The sequence below is a fragment of the Manacus candei genome, unplaced genomic scaffold (assembly GCF_025592945.1).
Source record: "Manacus candei isolate 608988 ecotype Guabito, Panama unplaced genomic scaffold, ASM2559294v1 h1tg000018l, whole genome shotgun sequence".
NCBI classification, from domain to species: Eukaryota; Metazoa; Chordata; class Aves; order Passeriformes; family Pipridae; genus Manacus; species Manacus candei.
The window spans coordinates 9,965,590-9,982,354 of record NW_026138066.1 but is presented as its reverse complement, the minus strand read 5'-3'; the positions used below and the strand labels follow the sequence as shown (position 1 = coordinate 9,982,354).

At 38.9% G+C, this 16,765-nt stretch overlaps 1 protein-coding gene across 1 annotated transcript in view; it reads left to right on the top strand.

The window, feature by feature from the left end:
- The window catches only part of CRY1 (cryptochrome circadian regulator 1), a 40,480-nt gene extending 24,648 nt beyond the window's left edge, over window positions 1-15,832 (top strand). The window contains exons 3-14 of the mRNA XM_051784588.1: window positions 4,776-4,918; window positions 5,512-5,696; window positions 6,255-6,343; window positions 6,891-7,031; window positions 7,127-7,438; window positions 9,333-9,484; window positions 9,584-9,786; window positions 10,520-10,621; window positions 11,599-11,691; window positions 12,849-12,920; window positions 13,018-13,125; window positions 15,160-15,832. Of these exons, the coding sequence (XP_051640548.1) occupies window positions 4,776-4,918; window positions 5,512-5,696; window positions 6,255-6,343; window positions 6,891-7,031; window positions 7,127-7,438; window positions 9,333-9,484; window positions 9,584-9,786; window positions 10,520-10,621; window positions 11,599-11,691; window positions 12,849-12,920; window positions 13,018-13,121 (1,596 nt within the window). The 3' untranslated portion in view covers window positions 13,122-13,125; window positions 15,160-15,832. The remainder of the gene's footprint in view (window positions 1-4,775; window positions 4,919-5,511; window positions 5,697-6,254; window positions 6,344-6,890; window positions 7,032-7,126; window positions 7,439-9,332; window positions 9,485-9,583; window positions 9,787-10,519; window positions 10,622-11,598; window positions 11,692-12,848; window positions 12,921-13,017; window positions 13,126-15,159) is intronic.
- The last annotated feature ends 933 nt before the right edge of the window (window positions 15,833-16,765 follow it).

Genomic DNA, 16,765 nt, shown 5'->3' with positions numbered 1-16,765 from the left:
AAGAGGTCATATTTTCAAGATTTTTATTCCCAGGTCTTCAACACCAAGCTGAAAACTCCACCAAAACTCACATTTCCATCTTTATTCTTGTGCTTTAGTCCCTGGGAAATGCTAACTGGCTGATACTCCTACTGATGTTTCCTTGATTTCTCCTCAGTGAAAAATTTCCTGCCAGTAGTACTGTGGCATTAGTTGCTGCTTGCAACCCCTCAGATACTCAAGCTTGTTAGATTTGTCTGCCAAACTTAGTTTGATTGCATTTAAATAGGGGCAAAGATCTTGCTGTTGTTATGTTGCCATCTGGGTTTGAGCAACATGTGAAAAATTTTCTTAAATACTTCAGAGGTACTTGGACAATTCCTATTTCAGATCTTGCTACTAGGCTGATCTTTCTATGCCTAACAGCATTGGATTGCCATATTTTCAGAATATTAATTTTAATGCTGAGAAGATAATGAAAATAACTTGTTATATAGATAGCATACAGCAATCAAAAAAGAACATTCACATCTGTCTATGTCTTCTGGTTCCTCAAATTATCAAAAAGTGTCTTTATCAGGTATTGATTCACTGAGGGGAAACTAGGACATTAGGACATCCTCTATCCTCAAATAAGTTATTGAAGCTCTTGAGGACTTCTTCACTTCTGGCTGAAGCCTACCTGGAATATGCATCTACCTAATGTAATTAATCTCGCAGGTTCTTTTGCCAGAGCAGTAGCTTTACATCAGGCACTTGCAGTGCAGTGAAGGGCTTATAATACTGAACCAAGGTTTTCAGATCATCCTCATTAAATGCAGCAATTCTGATCCTGAAGAATGAACACATGTGGGCAAGATGAGTTCAGTTAAGTTTGGCTGGGAAAAGATAGCTTTAGTTAAGTCATGGTAGGAGAAAGTGGAATTTCTGTAGAGCCTGGTGTCAGGGGTCTTATCACAGATGCCTGCATATGTGGATTCCCTGGGAATGAATGTATCACAGCCGTGTTTTGGTAAGGGTTTCCTTCTCACAGGCTGAAGGACAATTCCTTCAATAGGCAGAGCACTGATCTATCTTTGTCCTTACAAAAGGCCTCAAACACCTTAAGGCTCTTTCATGCCAGTCAAGTTTTGGTTGGTTCACAGAATCACAGAAGGGACCCAGTTGAGTCCAACTCCTGGCCTTGCACAGGACCATCCCCAGGAGTCACACCATGTGCCTGAGAGTATCATCCAAATGGTCCTTGAACTCTGTCAGGCCTGGTGCTGTGACCACTTCCCTAGGGAGCCCGTTCCAGTGCCCAACGACCCTCTGGATGAAGAACCCTTTTCTGATATCCAACCTAAACCTCCCCTGACACAACTTCAGGCCATTCCCTTGTGTCCTGTCACTAGTCACCATAGAGAAGAGATCAGTGTCTGATCTTCCTCTCACAAGGAAATTGTAGCCTGTGCTGAGGTCTCCCCTCAGTCTCCTCTTCTCCGAGCTGAACAGACCAAGTGCCCTCAGCCACTCCTCATACGGCTTCACCTCAAGGCCCTTCACCATCTTCATTGCCCTCCTTTGGACACTCTATAACAGCTTAATATCTTTCTTATATTGTGGTGCCCAAAACTGCACACAATATTCAAGGTGAGGCTGCCCCAGTGCAGAGCAGAGCAGGACAATCCCCTCCCTTGACCAGCTGGTGATGCTTTGCCTGATGCTCCCCAGGACAGGGTTGGCCCTCCTGGCTGCCAGGGCTCTGCTGACTCATGTTCAACTTGCCATCGAACAGGACCCCCAGGTCCCTCTCCGTGGCATTGCTTTCCAGCACCTCATTCCCCAGTCTCTACGTAAATCCAGGGTTGCCCCATCCCAGGAAAGAATCCGACACTTCCCCCTGTTGAACTTCATATGGTTGGTGATTGCCCAGCCCTCTAATTTGTTGAGGTCTCTCTGCAGGGCCTCTCTGCCTTTGAGGGAGTCAACAACTCCTCACGGTTTTGTGTCATCTGCAAACTTGCTTAGAATCCCTTCCAGTCCTGTGTCCAAGTCATTTATGAAGATGTTCAAGAGCACAGAGCCCAAGATGGAGCCCTGTGGAACCCCACTACTGACAGGTCACTGGTCTGATGTCACCCCATTCACTATCACCCTCTGTGCTCGACCCGTGAGCCAACTGCTCACTCACCACACGATGTGTTTATCCAACTGTGTGCTGGACACTTTGTCCAGAAGGATCCTGGGAGAGACAGTATCAAAAGATTTACTGAAATCAAAAAAAATTACATAAACTGGCTTCCCTTGATCAACGAGGTGGGTTCCCATGTCATAAAAGGAAATCAGATTCGATAAACAGGACTCTGCTCTCATGGAGCCGTGCTGGCCGTGACCAATGACTGCATTGTCTTTCAGGTTTTTTTCAATACCTCCCAGAATAATCTTCTCCATAACTTTCCCAGGCACTGAAGTGAGACTGACCAGCCTGTAGTTTCTGGGGTCCTCCTTCTTGCCCTTCTTGAAAATCAGGACAACATTCACCAGCTTCCAGTCCGCTGGAAGCTCTCTGGATTCCCAAGACTGCTCAAAAATCAAGAAAGATTTTTGCGATGACATCATTGGAATTTTTGAGGATTCTAGGATGAATCCCATCAGGCCCTATAGATTTGTAGGGATCCAGCTGGAACATCAGACTCCTCACAATTTCAGGACTAATTGGGAGTTAATCATTCTCGCACTCGTGATCTTCCAGCTCAGGGCACTGAGACTCCCTTGGTCCATCATCTGTGTTGAAGACAAAGGGAAAGGAAGTGTTAAACACCTCTAACTTGTCTCTGTCCCTGTTTGTGAGGTGACCATCCTCATGCTGTAAGGGACCAATGATATTTCTATATTGCCTATTGCCATTCATATATTTGAAAAATCCCTTTTTATTGTCTCCCACATTCTGACCAACTTCAACTCCAGCTTAGCTTTGGCCTCATGGATTTTCTCCCTGCAGTGGCAAGCAGCATCTCTGAATTCTTCTCATGTCACTTGACCTTGCTTCCTCTGGGCATACACCTTCCTTTTTTTTTGCCTTATTTCCAAGAGAAGATCCCTGCTCAGCCAAGCTGGACTTCTGCCTCGCCTGCTTGACTTCCAGCATTTGGGAATTGCCTGCTCCTGTGCCCTTAGGAGGTGATGTTTGAAAAGTGACTGGCACTGATGGACCCCAGCACCTATAAAAACATTTTCCCAGGGGGTCTTACTTACTGATTCCCTGAGCAGCCTGAAGTCTGCTCTCCTCATGTCCAGAGTTGAGGCTTTGCTAGCACTTTTCCTTCTGTCAACAGAGATTTTAATCACCTTGTGGTCGCTGTGGCCAAGACAGCCACCAATCTCCACTTTGCTCTTGCCTCATTCTCTTCAGTTTGTTCTGGGCTGCTCTCTGGCTCAGTAAAGGAAATAGAATTGGAATAATCACTAATATTTTGAACACATCAAGTTGCTAAAAGCATCCAGCAGTATATGCAAGATTATTTGTGTCCATACTACTTCTAATTGTCTAGCTCGTGGTGATGTGATCTGGGTGTATTCACATTACGTAGCACTTGTCTCGGAGTTCCTTGACTCCTTTCAGGACGTGACTCTGGCTCTTGGACACATTTTTTATGGTCGTCTTTTCAATATGCCAGAGGAAAGAAAGATGTAGAAGACTATCTGCTGCAACAGTGGTTTTACATTATGAAATGGGAAATAAACTCCTACACCTATGATGGTGTAGGAGTTTGCTTGAGGATTCAAGGCCTGCTGGGTTAGTCTTGGCAGACTTAAGGCTGGACAGAACCTTCTTTCAAAGAACCAGCACTCCTTGGAATTGCCTATCCTTGGGGCTGGGCTTCATCTAAGAGAGAGCTAGAGTTTGAAAATGAAATAACACCCCAGGTGAACAGTGTTGAGTGCCCTTGTCTCATTAGTCTAAATCCAATTCTCTGAAATACTCTGGCTTGTGTATTTAAATCAAGTGATTAAGATTCTGAGGGATTAGAAAGGTATTTCTTTGAGTTCAATTGGCATGATGCCTTTTTAGGATCATTCTGTGCATACTTCAGCTTTCCAATTTTCTACTGTTGCAGAAGCTTTAGCCATTAGTTGATCCCTTTGTTCACTTCTTTTTTCCCCACCTGTGACTGTTGGGCTTAGTAAAAGCATCCGTGACATAAAGGATATTAGACTTCAAGGCATAAGGCACTATCTTTTTAGGAGACAGCCTTTTTTTTTCTTTTTCTAATTGAGAATTTGAAGACTGTCTGAGTGAGGAGTAGGGATATCGAAAAGGTAAAGTAAGTACATTGTGTTTGATTTGAAGGCAGGGCAGTATTTCTGCCCTCTGCCCCTGAAACTTCAGTTCTGCTGTTGAAGTTGACAGGCACATGTAAAAAGCTTTTCTGCAGAGCAAGACACTGCTGCTGATCAATGTTCAGAAGGTGTCATCTTTCCCTTCTGTTGTGTCTCAAGGTATATGGATCCTAAAGTTAGAGATGAATTTTCAAAATTTGCACAGAAGTAGTCCTGTTACTGTGTGCACCCACAGTAATAGAACAGATGGAGGCTTTTTTATGCCCGATTCCTACTTAGATGCCAAAAAGCTGGACTTTGGTTTTGCTATTCTGGGTGTCTGAATGTATTTTGGACCTTTCTGTATCTCTGATAACTACCTGCAGATAGTAGCTGGTGTTCCATTCTGCCCCTGTCCTTCCAGTTCTCCTTCCCCTCACCCTCCGTCATGCAGCTGAGTTGCTGAAGGACCACATTTTTGGTTTGTGTTGTAGGAGTGGAACATTGCAAAACTTTCAATTGAGTATGATTCTGAACCATTTGGGAAGGAAAGAGATGCAGCTATTAAAAAACTGGCTAGTGAAGCTGGAGTGGAGGTCATTGTTCGGATTTCCCATACATTATATGACCTAGACAAGTAAGTTACCATTACCTCTGCTTTTAAAAAGAAAAAAGAAAAACTTAGAGTTTTATGTAGTATTTGTTTAGGTATTGTGTGCTACTTTCTACACAGAGCACTTTATAATTAGGGAAACTACAAATTTGGTTTATGTTTCTTTTCATCCATCCAAATTTTATTATATACTGAGTAGAATTTGGAACTCCAAAGAATTATATGTAACTGTATCCGAAATGCAGTTTTAATTTGGGGTTCTTTTGAATATAATGTTTATGTTAATTAATTGTCTTTTATTATTTCTTTTATTATTTGTCTTTTATTTCTTTGCCTTGAACTGTCCATGTTCATTACTTCCTCATGCATGAGGAATGAAGAAAATTGAATTGGTTATAAACAGTTAATTTATGTTTCCCTAGAGGGGAAAAAAAGATGGTAAAAATAAAGTTCAAAGTGTCTGGATTACCATGTGTATCTGTGATTTTTATATAGCATGCTAGAGGAAGATAAAGAGATATTTCTGTGTGTATTGCTGTGTATATTTTATAAAACAAAATGTTTAAATACTATTATCTGACATGCCCCTTTGCTTTTTTTCTTTTTCTTTAATCCAGAATAATAGAGTTAAATGGAGGGCAGCCTCCTCTGACTTACAAGCGATTTCAGACCCTCATTAGTCGAATGGAACCACTGGAGATGCCTGTGGAGACCATAACCCCAGAAGTAATGAAAAAATGTACCACTCCAGTTTCTGATGACCATGATGAGAAATACGGTGTGCCATCACTTGAAGAGCTGGGTATGTTCTAGGATTGCTTTGACATTATGAAACAAGAAAGATGTAATCTACCACTTAAAATAACAATGAGAGAGATCCTACTTGTGGTTAATTGTTATACCAATACAGTTATGACATACAAAAGGAACAAAAAAGGATAATCAACTCCATAAATTAAAGTAAAATAGTTGTAATTTTGGTTACCCTGCATATTGCAAAGCTGAGAACTTGCAAATAATTCAGAAAATGATAGAAAGGTCACCTTTTACCAAAAAAAAAAAAAAAAAAAAACACCACAGAAAAAGTGGGATTGCAGTAAGACCATTCAGCATGTAAAATTTGTAATGTATATTAATGTAAGTGTAAAAGTAAAAATTAAATTTTGCTGCAAGTTAGAGGTATTGGATGTGCTTTGAGAAGATTTGGTTACATCCTGTTTTAAAACTTATACTTTTACATGTGTCCAACTTAGGGTTTTCCTCAAGACACAGTAAAATAGTCAAGTATCAATATGCTAGAATTTTGTTGCCCTACAGGATAAGCAAACAAGGAATTTCTTTATTTCAATTTGTCTTTCAGGATTTGATACAGATGGTCTGCCTTCTGCAGTATGGCCAGGGGGAGAAACAGAAGCTCTCACACGACTGGAAAGGCATCTAGAACGAAAGGTGTGCTTCAGATCATCTCAAAAGTGTCTGGGAAACGTAATTACTCTTTGCTATGAAATGTAAAGGGATTTGGACAAGTCCTGTTAAAAAAAAAATCTAACCCACAAACTTCAGGCCTCAATATAATGATATAAATCAATAGTTTGTTTCTTAGTTTTAGAAGATGATAGCAGGTTGTCTTTGAATTTTAGAGAAAGTCTGTTTTACTATTTTATACTAAAAAGAATTTTTTTTTGAGGTAATTTCATTTGAAACATACCACTTATAATTTTGAAGAGGAATTCCTCTGAAAGCTAGTTTGACTAGGTTTCCAATGTATTTAAAAGAAAGGGACAGATAGGTCTGGAAGACAGTTCGTGCCTTCTGCATTAAGATGGATTACCTTCCAGAGGTTCCACTGATCCAGAAGGAACCCCTGGATGTTGTAGGTAACATGATCATCTGTGCACTGTTTGGATTCGGTTAGAGACGGTGTATGATTTCTCCCCTTCTAAGTTGCTACATAGCCTGTAGTCTGATATTGCTGTGTGGCTTTTGTCTTCTTAAGGCTTGGGTAGCAAACTTTGAAAGACCACGAATGAATGCAAATTCCCTTCTGGCAAGTCCTACAGGGCTTAGTCCCTACCTCCGCTTTGGCTGCTTGTCCTGTCGTCTGTTTTATTTCAAGTTAACGGATCTGTACAAAAAGGTAGGATTTCTGTGTAGTCAGCTGCATATTCTTAGATGCCATGATTTTCCTCTACTTCTCCTAATAAAATGTTTTTATTTCATGATGATCTGCAGGTAAAAAAGAACAGCTCCCCTCCCCTCTCCCTCTATGGCCAGCTGTTATGGCGTGAGTTTTTCTACACAGCGGCGACTAACAATCCACGGTTTGATAAAATGGAGGGGAATCCTATCTGTGTTCAAATTCCATGGGATAAGAATCCTGAGGCTTTGGCCAAATGGGCAGAAGGCAGGACAGGTTTTCCGTGGATCGATGCAATTATGACACAGCTTCGTCAAGAAGGTTGGATCCACCATTTAGCCCGGCATGCTGTAGCATGCTTTTTGACTCGAGGCGACCTCTGGATAAGCTGGGAAGAAGGAATGAAGGTATTTCTTATTCTTGAATTTCTTAAAGTGCCTATTAGAGTTTCTGATTGTCATTCTAGAATTGTTTGTTACTGTGCCGTGTAAGTTGAAATTTAAACCTTAAACTGTGGGCAAAACTAAATCAGTCGTGCTGAAATTTTGCCTCTCAAATGCCCCCTTATATTGGAATATTAAAGTGTTTCTTGCAGTCATAATAGGTCTGAAATTCTTTTAAATTTGAGATTTCCTCCTAAATCTTGGCAAATAAACATGGATTACTATTGAGATTTTTTTCCAATCATTTTGTGTGAACAATTACTGTTCCCATCTTGCGTCTGCTTCCCTGCAAAGGGAAAGCACTACGAGAATTAAAGGGAGAAAACTAAAAGCTGAGAATGTCCTTTCAGCAATTTCTGTCCTTTTGCCCAGTGTTAGAAGTGTGAGTAAGGGCAACATGATTTGGCTGAAGGTTCAGTGCAATTAATTCTATGCAAGTATCTAAGAGATGCTGAAGTTCAAATTTAAAATGTCAGTCTTCTGAAGAAAACAATGGAATGATTTAATCTCAGCCTTTGAATCAGTGTTACATTTTCAGAAAGGTAGCACATCTTTTACTGAGCAATCATAATCAATGAAAATCTGATAATCAAACAATTGTTTTTTTAACCTAAAAGAGAACTTACTTGCCATCAGGATTCTGACCTCATGTTTATGTATGTATATACTCTTAGGAAACTTTATCTTCCTTAAATCAGTTGTAAGCAAACATTGTTCATTTAAAAATAAATTGGTTACACAACAAAATAAGCTGCTTTAGGAATCTTCCTTTTGCAGTTTATAAGTCAGTCAACAACAAAGCTGATAATACAGATAAATGACTACTTGTTCCTCCTTTTGCAATAATACAGATATATGGAGGGCCCAGGCTTGTACAGTGGTCCATAGCTTGCAAAAGTTAATCTGGCCTTCCACGTGATGTTATTTCCAGAGTCTTATTACATGGCAGCATCTAGTGGAACAACTGTGTGCTAACACTTAATGCCTGAAGATCTTGTTGCATTATGAGTCACTTTCTATTTAAAATGTTTTTTGAAAATGTTTTTAAGATAAATCTTATTTTTTCAAAACAGACTGTTTTTTCCAAATAGTTGCAGATATTTAGACAAAGATACTTTTGTAACACTTATTCAGTGTATACTGTGGAATGAATGCCTTATTGAATATATGGAGAGAGATTATTGTTTAATGGTATTGTCTTATTTAGACTTTGCATAGGATTAATATTAGTGGAAGTTGGATGGCAGTAGTAAGATGTTGAGACATGAAGAAAGATGATGGTTTCTTTGGAATTTAAGAATGCATTCTCAAAACTGTGACCTACTAGATTAACTATTGGCCTTCAAGAACACAACTTCTGAATGTTTGTGTTACCCTGAAACTCTTGAATTCTACTCTTGGGATTCCTCACATAGTGAGAGCGTGCAAGTTGAGGTATTCAGACCAACAGTTTAAATTTGTACTTTGTACCTTCCCTGTTTTCTGGAAGTTTGCAAAGCTTACTAAATTGTGATGTGATGAAGCAACTCTTCTGAAAATAGCAAATGCCAATTGCAAGCAGTCAGGCTCCAGCCATCCTTTGGGGATTTATTTTTCAAGGCTGTTTTTGTGTAAGAATGTGTAGCTTTTCGAGATATTTACAAGTTTGCTTACAGGTTAAAAGCCTGTTCTTGAATTATTTTTTCCTTTTTTTCTTGCGTTTAGCATTTAGGTAAGTATTTGCAATTGCATACTGAGCATTCTGTTTATATTGCCGGGTAAGAAAGCTGAAATCAGAAACTCAGGAAAAAATAATGAAAAAGTAGGTGTCCTGAAGGTGTGTCATGTTCAGACTAACTTGTTGCTCTAATCTCCTAAGGTGTTTGAAGAGCTGTTACTTGATGCAGATTGGAGTGTGAATGCTGGAAGCTGGATGTGGCTATCCTGCAGTTCCTTCTTTCAGCAGTTTTTTCACTGCTACTGTCCAGTAGGTTTTGGCAGAAGAACAGACCCAAATGGGGATTATATCAGGTAACTCACAATCCAGAAATTGCAGTGATTGATTCATGGATGTTACTTATAATGTCAAGTAGCTTTATACTTAACGTGACCCTTTTATTATTTTTTAAGACGTTATTTGCCAGTACTTAGAGGTTTCCCTGCAAAATACATCTATGATCCTTGGAATGCCCCAGAAAGCATCCAGAAGGCTGCAAAATGTATTATAGGAGTTAATTATCCCAAACCAATGGTAAACCACGCAGAGGCAAGCCGTCTGAATATTGAGAGGATGAAACAAATCTACCAGCAGCTTTCACGATACAGAGGACTGGGTATGGTTATAGACTATTAGCTTTATTTGAAAATTTCTGTCATCTTCTAGCAATTAATAATTTAGTCCCATGACAGTGGTAATAAGGTGTAAGCTCAGAGTGGTGACCAGGGTTGTGTATCCAAATAAATGAAAATATTATATGTAATCAAGAAAGGAAAGAAGTTTGAGGGGAGTGCCTCTTTCCAAATATTACCCTGAATTTTTTTCTGTGGGTTTTTGGAAGTATTTTGGTTAAACTGGGCCTTCTGTGCATTCTGATACTCTTGTATAGATAGGTTTTAATATCAGTGATTAGAAATTTAATGTGGTTCATAACTTCAACCATACTGTATTTGCATTTGCAAATGGTGTTGCTTGAATAGGTATCAATGCATCCCCTGGTATCATTCTTCCCCTTTGTTCTGAGAGGTAAACCATGTGCATTTGTACTGCTCAGAGCAAGGTGTGAGCAGGGAGTATGTTCAGGTATTGGATATTGAATAAGGATGCATTGCACTGTAATGGAACATATTGAGTACGTGTAACTAAGAAATATTGGAAAAGTTATGCAAATGTGAACTAAAATTACTTGGGAAGATCCCAGAAGCAGGCAAGACAGAGAGGTGTTCTCCTTTTATAAAGGTAAATCACTCAAGGTGAGGGGGGAGAATAGCTATCATGAGGAAAAAAGCATGCTATGCTTACTCTGGTTTTTTGCTGTATTTCTTTATATATTTTATTTTGTTGCCTAGGTCTTCTTGCAACAGTGCCTTCTAATCCAAATGGAAATGGAAATGGTGGCCTAATGGGCTATTCACCAGGAGAAAGCATTTCTGGTTGTGGTAGTACAGGAGGTCAGTCAAATTCTTTCAAAACATAGAATTATTGGAATGGAACCACACGAACTTCTATAATTCCTTTGCCATTATGTATTGTAAGAAAGAACTGTTTCCACTAGACAGTTTTGAGTGCAAGTCAGAAACATTTTCAAATTTACTCACTGTTTGATAGTATTTGTATAGAGACATCTTCAAATTATTTTTTAATCTCAAATATGTAAGAAGTTTTAACCTGTTTTCTTCCCCTCTAAAAATTACTTATTAACATGTATCAAACAGTTTGATTTTCTCCTAGAAGTCTGTAAGCATCCTGACACTTATAATAAGGAGCGACTTGTGAACTTTCAAGTCAGAACTTTGAACTTGTAAAGTTTTCTGATGCTGGCATTAGATTGCTTACTGGAATTTATTGCTACTAAAAAAAAGAACAGGATTAAGACTGTTCAGTATTGTGTACACCTTGGACTCTTTATTGTACAGGGATACAGCAGAACTGAAAATTTACTGGGTTTATATTTTCTGTAGGCTTTAGTCCAGGTGAGAAGCATGTTGTGGAAGAAGATTGAGCTTATTGTTCTTAGCCAGAACAGTTCCTCTTGAAGATTTAAAGTCTAGACTCCTTAAAGCTGGGTGCTTGAACTTTTATAAGTTCAAAAGATTTAGAAGACAAGAAGGGTTTAGTTTTAAAAAATAAACTTTATGTGCACTCTTTTCTCCTTCATATACACTGAAATGTAAACATGTACTTATACTTTTCACATCAGAAAATGTATTCCTTTTGTAGCAGGTTACAGTGTATTCATCTGAATTTGGAAAGACAAAAGCATTAGAGCTTTGGACCCATTTTGGGGTGGTTTGACAAAAAAAAAAAAGGCCACAGTAAGAAGTCTACCTCTTGAAGAGAGGGGAACACCCCCCACCCCCTCCATTTTAAATTCCAAAACTGGAATTGTATCTTCTGTTATGTTTAAGTCTTTTCCCTGCCTCTCCAGGAGCTCAGCTGGGAACTGGTGATGGTCATACAGTTGTTCAGTCATGTGCCCTGGGAGACTCTCATACAGGAGCAAGTGGAATTCAGCAGCAAGGTATTATGGCAGTGCCTGTCTGTAGAGGATCTCCAAATCCTTGCAACTGTGGAAAACCAGGCAAAACATCAAAATAGCATGGATAGATTTTGGGTGACAGTTGCTGTCTACAACGTGAACTGGCCTTGTTTCTGTTCTTGAAACATAAAAATTATTTCTTAGAGTGAACTTGCTTGTCTTGTCACTTTTATCTCTAAAGTGAGCAGTGTTTGTATGTTTTGAGTGGGAGGGATCACAAGTGTGACTAAACAAAAAATAATAAACGTTATCCTAGGCTACTGCAAATGAAAGATACTGAAAAAAGAAGTCCACCTTGTGTACTGGATAGCAAAATTTGTATGTTATCTTTTCTTGGATTTCACTACCACTCTTTCCGTATACAGTCAATTTCCATAGTTTTGTGTAGATATTCTCATATTGTGGAAGCAAATTTTTGTTAATTTAACTATACAGAATCTTAAGCTGTGGTTTGTGTTAGATCAAAGTTGCAATCAAATTTAACACAACTATTTTTCCTTGCAGTCGTAACAGAGGTGGTGTGTTTACTGATCACGAAGTACTGTAATCTGTGTTTTGTTTAAGCATCCAGAACGTAACCGGAACACCGCAACTGTTCAGAACAAGAAACCTTGCAACTGCTTCTGCTAATGGCACTATTTATGCAGAACACTGAGTTTCAAGGTTGCCAGTAGATAGTTTACGTGAATCTGAAGAAAGTTTGCGTCTTTCTTTTAAGTTACACTTGCTTTTTTTTATTTTTCCACAACTAAGATTCACTAGTATTGCAATAACAAAATAATAAAGAGGATGAGGAGACTTGGCAGAAGTAATGTTATAATTTATTTAAACTTAATTAAAGTGTTTGGACGTATAAACATTCTGCTTGTTTCAAATATAATGCACAAATATGTAGGCACTTAATGTTCACTCTGCATAAATAAGTGCATATATATTTAACTGCTGTGGGCTGCCGTGAGGCTTATTTTTCTTTTGCGTAAGAACTATTCTGCATTCAGGATGGTTTCTGGCAGGATTTTTCTTGAAGATGGAAAATAAATCAATTGGCTCCTTTTTGTTGTTGTAAAGAACATAATTGTACACTTGCTTGCAGTTCTAAATTTTACTTATTATAATAAATATCTACTGTATCTGAACAGGTTACTGTCAAGCAAGTAGTATCTTACACTATGCTCACGGAGACAGTCAGCAATCACACTTATTGCAAGCAGGTAATTTAAACAACAACAAAAAAAACCCAAACCACTTTTCCTGACTATATAAAGGTGCAATAGAGCCTTAATGTAAATACTGATTTTAAATTATCAGGAAGAACGGCCCTTGGTACTGGCATTAGTGCAGGGAAACGCCCAAATCCAGAAGAAGATACTCAGAGCGTTGGACCAAAAGTCCAGCGACAGAGCACAAATTAAACTGGTAAGATCTGAGACACCTTAAAGTTATCAAATTTCTGTACAGATTTTGTGTCTATGATAACATTCATGTCACTGCAGTGCACCGGATCCTAAATTATTGCTGTGAATATTTCTGTTCCAGGTACTGTACAAACTACAAAATCCTGGCTCTAAGGGAGTTTGTGAACTATGAAATAGGAAGTAGTTACAAAAATAGAGCCAGACTAAAGATTATCAGACACAGATCCAGGTGTTAATGAAAGGGAGATGGATAGACTGGTTTTACATGTTAGCAGAGCTGCTTAAGTAGCTTCAGTTACCCTCTGCTCCCACATCTCACCCTGAGTTGTACCAGTAGTACTGTTTGTGTGAATGTACGGTGACCTGAATCAGAAGACTAAGGCAACTTACAAGGAAAAGCTCATGGCCTGAATTACAGTTTTAGACATACAAGTGGACTAAGCAGAACATGTTTTAGAGAGAGACTGCCAAAAACCTGTAAAATGCTGGTGTAGTTACTGTATGTGAAGATGTAGGTACAAATGCGATTTGAAGATGTGAGCATTTGTCATTAGTCTGTAATTGAAGCAGGGTACTCAGATTGCTGAAGTTTGTCAAGCTGTGGAGAAAAGGACTTGAGTTTGGAGAAGGAGGCATTGTAGATAGATACACACAAACAGGTGCAAAAACATATGGAGAGAAGCGGTAAATTGGAGAAGGAGTTTGCTATGTGTAAAATCATCAGCATAGAGAAGATAACTGGATTTTGTGTTTTGGATAATGTTACTTGGGAATAGGATAGAGAAAAGAGAAACCCAAAGATGTTATACCCCCTCCCCAGTGAGCTTGATTTGAGAGGAACAAGGAAGATGACCTGAAAAGAATTAAGACTAAGTTAAGTTAAAGAATTACTGCTTAGGGGGAAAGCCAAAGAAGGGAGGACTGTCTGAAGCAAGAGGAGACAGGATTTAAAACTAGGAGTGTGGCTGTGTGGATTAAAGGTTATTGAGATGTCATTCCATCCTTATCTTTTTTTAAAAAGTAAGTGGAGTGTTGGTCATTATGGAGTTTGAAGAAAGGTAAGACTAGCACAAAAGGTGAGATAATAGCACACGGAGAAACTTTGTTGGAATTGGAAGATAGGGACTCCATAGAGCAAGTATAGGAGATGCATTTAGCATCTCTAGAGGTAAAAAGGGAAATTCAGTCTACTTCATGTGGATTTGACAGCAAGATCTAATTTTGCTTGTTATGTGGCGTCAGCATTTTGTCAGAAGTTACTGTGGTGCATTGTGAACAATTGTGTTGTAGTGATTTGATTCAGTGCAGAACCACAGCATTGTTTCCATAATGCTGTCAATTGAAAAACTGAGGTGAGACCTTAGTGATTGATCCATCTGCTGTTTTCTCACTTACTGGAAGCCCTGTAAACTGTGCTTCTATGTTCTCAAGCTGATTTCTGGTTCTTGGATGGGCCTGAATGGAATGTAGTTCCAAGAGAGTCTGTGTTTCAACAGCTGTCTAATCCTTAGTATGTGTAGATTCATTCAGCATCCATGTTTTGTATTGCAGAATTCCTTAGGTGCTCGTGTCTGTGTAGAAGAAGTACCTGCAGAGCAAACATCTGGTTCCTGTCTAAGCTCTTTTTCAATTGAGAGACAGGTTGGAGGGGTTTCCAGTTGGCAGAGAAGGCTGATTTTGCTAGGGGTGCTCAAAGCATGCTGCAAAAGCATTATAGTCAATACAAAAATCAGCAAGATCACACTCAAAAACACTGCTGGCAAAAGGATATGCACTTCTAAATAGAACTAAAGTACAGAGGCTTGTGTTGGGTTTCTCTTCTTTTTTTTTTTTTCTTTTCTCTCGCCCCACCCCCCCCTTTTAGCCTCTAGGGAGTGAGAAATAAGAATGCTGAGTATTTGGGCTTATACAAATGGGGACAGTGCTTTCTGCACTGAGAAGGGGGGAAAGAATTTTGGTCCCTTGAATTACTTCTACCTTCTTCAAAGACTCACATTAAACTGCTTAAGAATATTTTTTTCTTTTTTTCTTGCAGCTTTATTGGAAAAGAAGTTTACCACTCAAAGAACACACGGGACAAAATTCCTGCTACTCTGTATTGGAACTAAAGTGTTGTGAGAGTTCATGTTCTAAAATGACATACTTTTTCATAAATTATTTTCAATTGTTCTCAGTTGATGTAAACAAGTCCAATTTTTGGAATGCATTATTTCTAACTGGCATTTCTATGGTTTTTAACTTTTTAATGACTCTTTCACAAAGGGCAAATTGAGTTTTGTATATAAAGTATTTGGTGAAGAATTTGCTAACTTATTGTAAATATAAATATTCATGATTAGCGATAGACCCATCAATATATTTTTGATAATCTTTCATGTATATGGTAGTAGGAAAAGCTGTAGTGCTGTTCTGTAAAACCAATGAACATAGAAAGTTTTGAAATTTTTAAATTGTTATTATTTTTAGATTCCATACTTGAGCTCTGTATGATCAACTTCATATTTTCCCAATGTAAGTGCTTAGGACTGTGTTTAATCAAATACAGTAGAGTTGTAACATGATTTAATCACATCTGTGTATAAAACATATGCCAATTTTAGTCGAGTTGTACAATTCTGTACATGTATATGTCCAGTCCTTGTATTTCTCAGTTGCCTTGTTCAGTAATGAGATACCTTGTTAATAAAAGAAAATTGTATATATAGATACATATGTTTGTCTTTTTTGTATTCTTATTGCTCCAGTACATATTTCCAAACAAAACTGTTTCTGGAAAAAAGGAGGGAAATACACTTTTTAGATGAAATTCAGAAGTGATAAACAGTGAACTATGCTATCTTTCACTTCAAATTTCATGATACTGAAGCAAAACACTATTCAAATTATCCAGACCTTCTTCTTGAAACTGCATGCATGTATGTATTCTGACCATTAAATGTTTTTCACCAATGTATTTATTAAGTGTTTCTCCAAAATCCAGGTGTTTGGTTTGGTTTTTTTTTCCCTGCTATAATTATAATTTGCTTGATAGCCAGGAAGTCTTTCCTGCACTGCAGCTAATTTGCTGCTCTGCAAGGATGTTCATTTCAGATTTGCTGAATTCTCAGTCAGTACTGTCTCAGTTGTTAAGAAGTTATATCTAAATGTTTTTTCAGACCATTAACACCTCTGAAGACCCAGTATGAATTGCTACATTTTGCATATAACTAGGTCAGTTACCTACTTGAGTGGGTGCACAGATTACAGTCTTAGAATACCCTGAGTTAGAAGGGACCTGAAGGATCACTGAGTCCAGCTCCTGCCCCTGCACAGGACAGCCCCAAGAGTCTCACCATGAGCCTGAGAATGTTGTCCAAACACTTGAACTCTGACCTGTTCCAGTGCCCAACCACCCTCTGGGTGAAGAACCATTTCCTAATATCCCACCTGAAACTCCCCTGACACAATTTCATGCCATTCCCTCGGGTCCTGTCCCTGGTGACCGGAGAGATTGGTGCCTGGCCTTCTTACCCCCTTGAGGAAGCTGTAGGCAGCTATCAGGTCTTCCCTCAGTCTCCTCCAGGCTGAACACACCAAGTGACCTCAGCTGCTTCTTGTATGGCTTCCCCTCAACCCTTCACCGTCTTCATGGACCTCCTTTG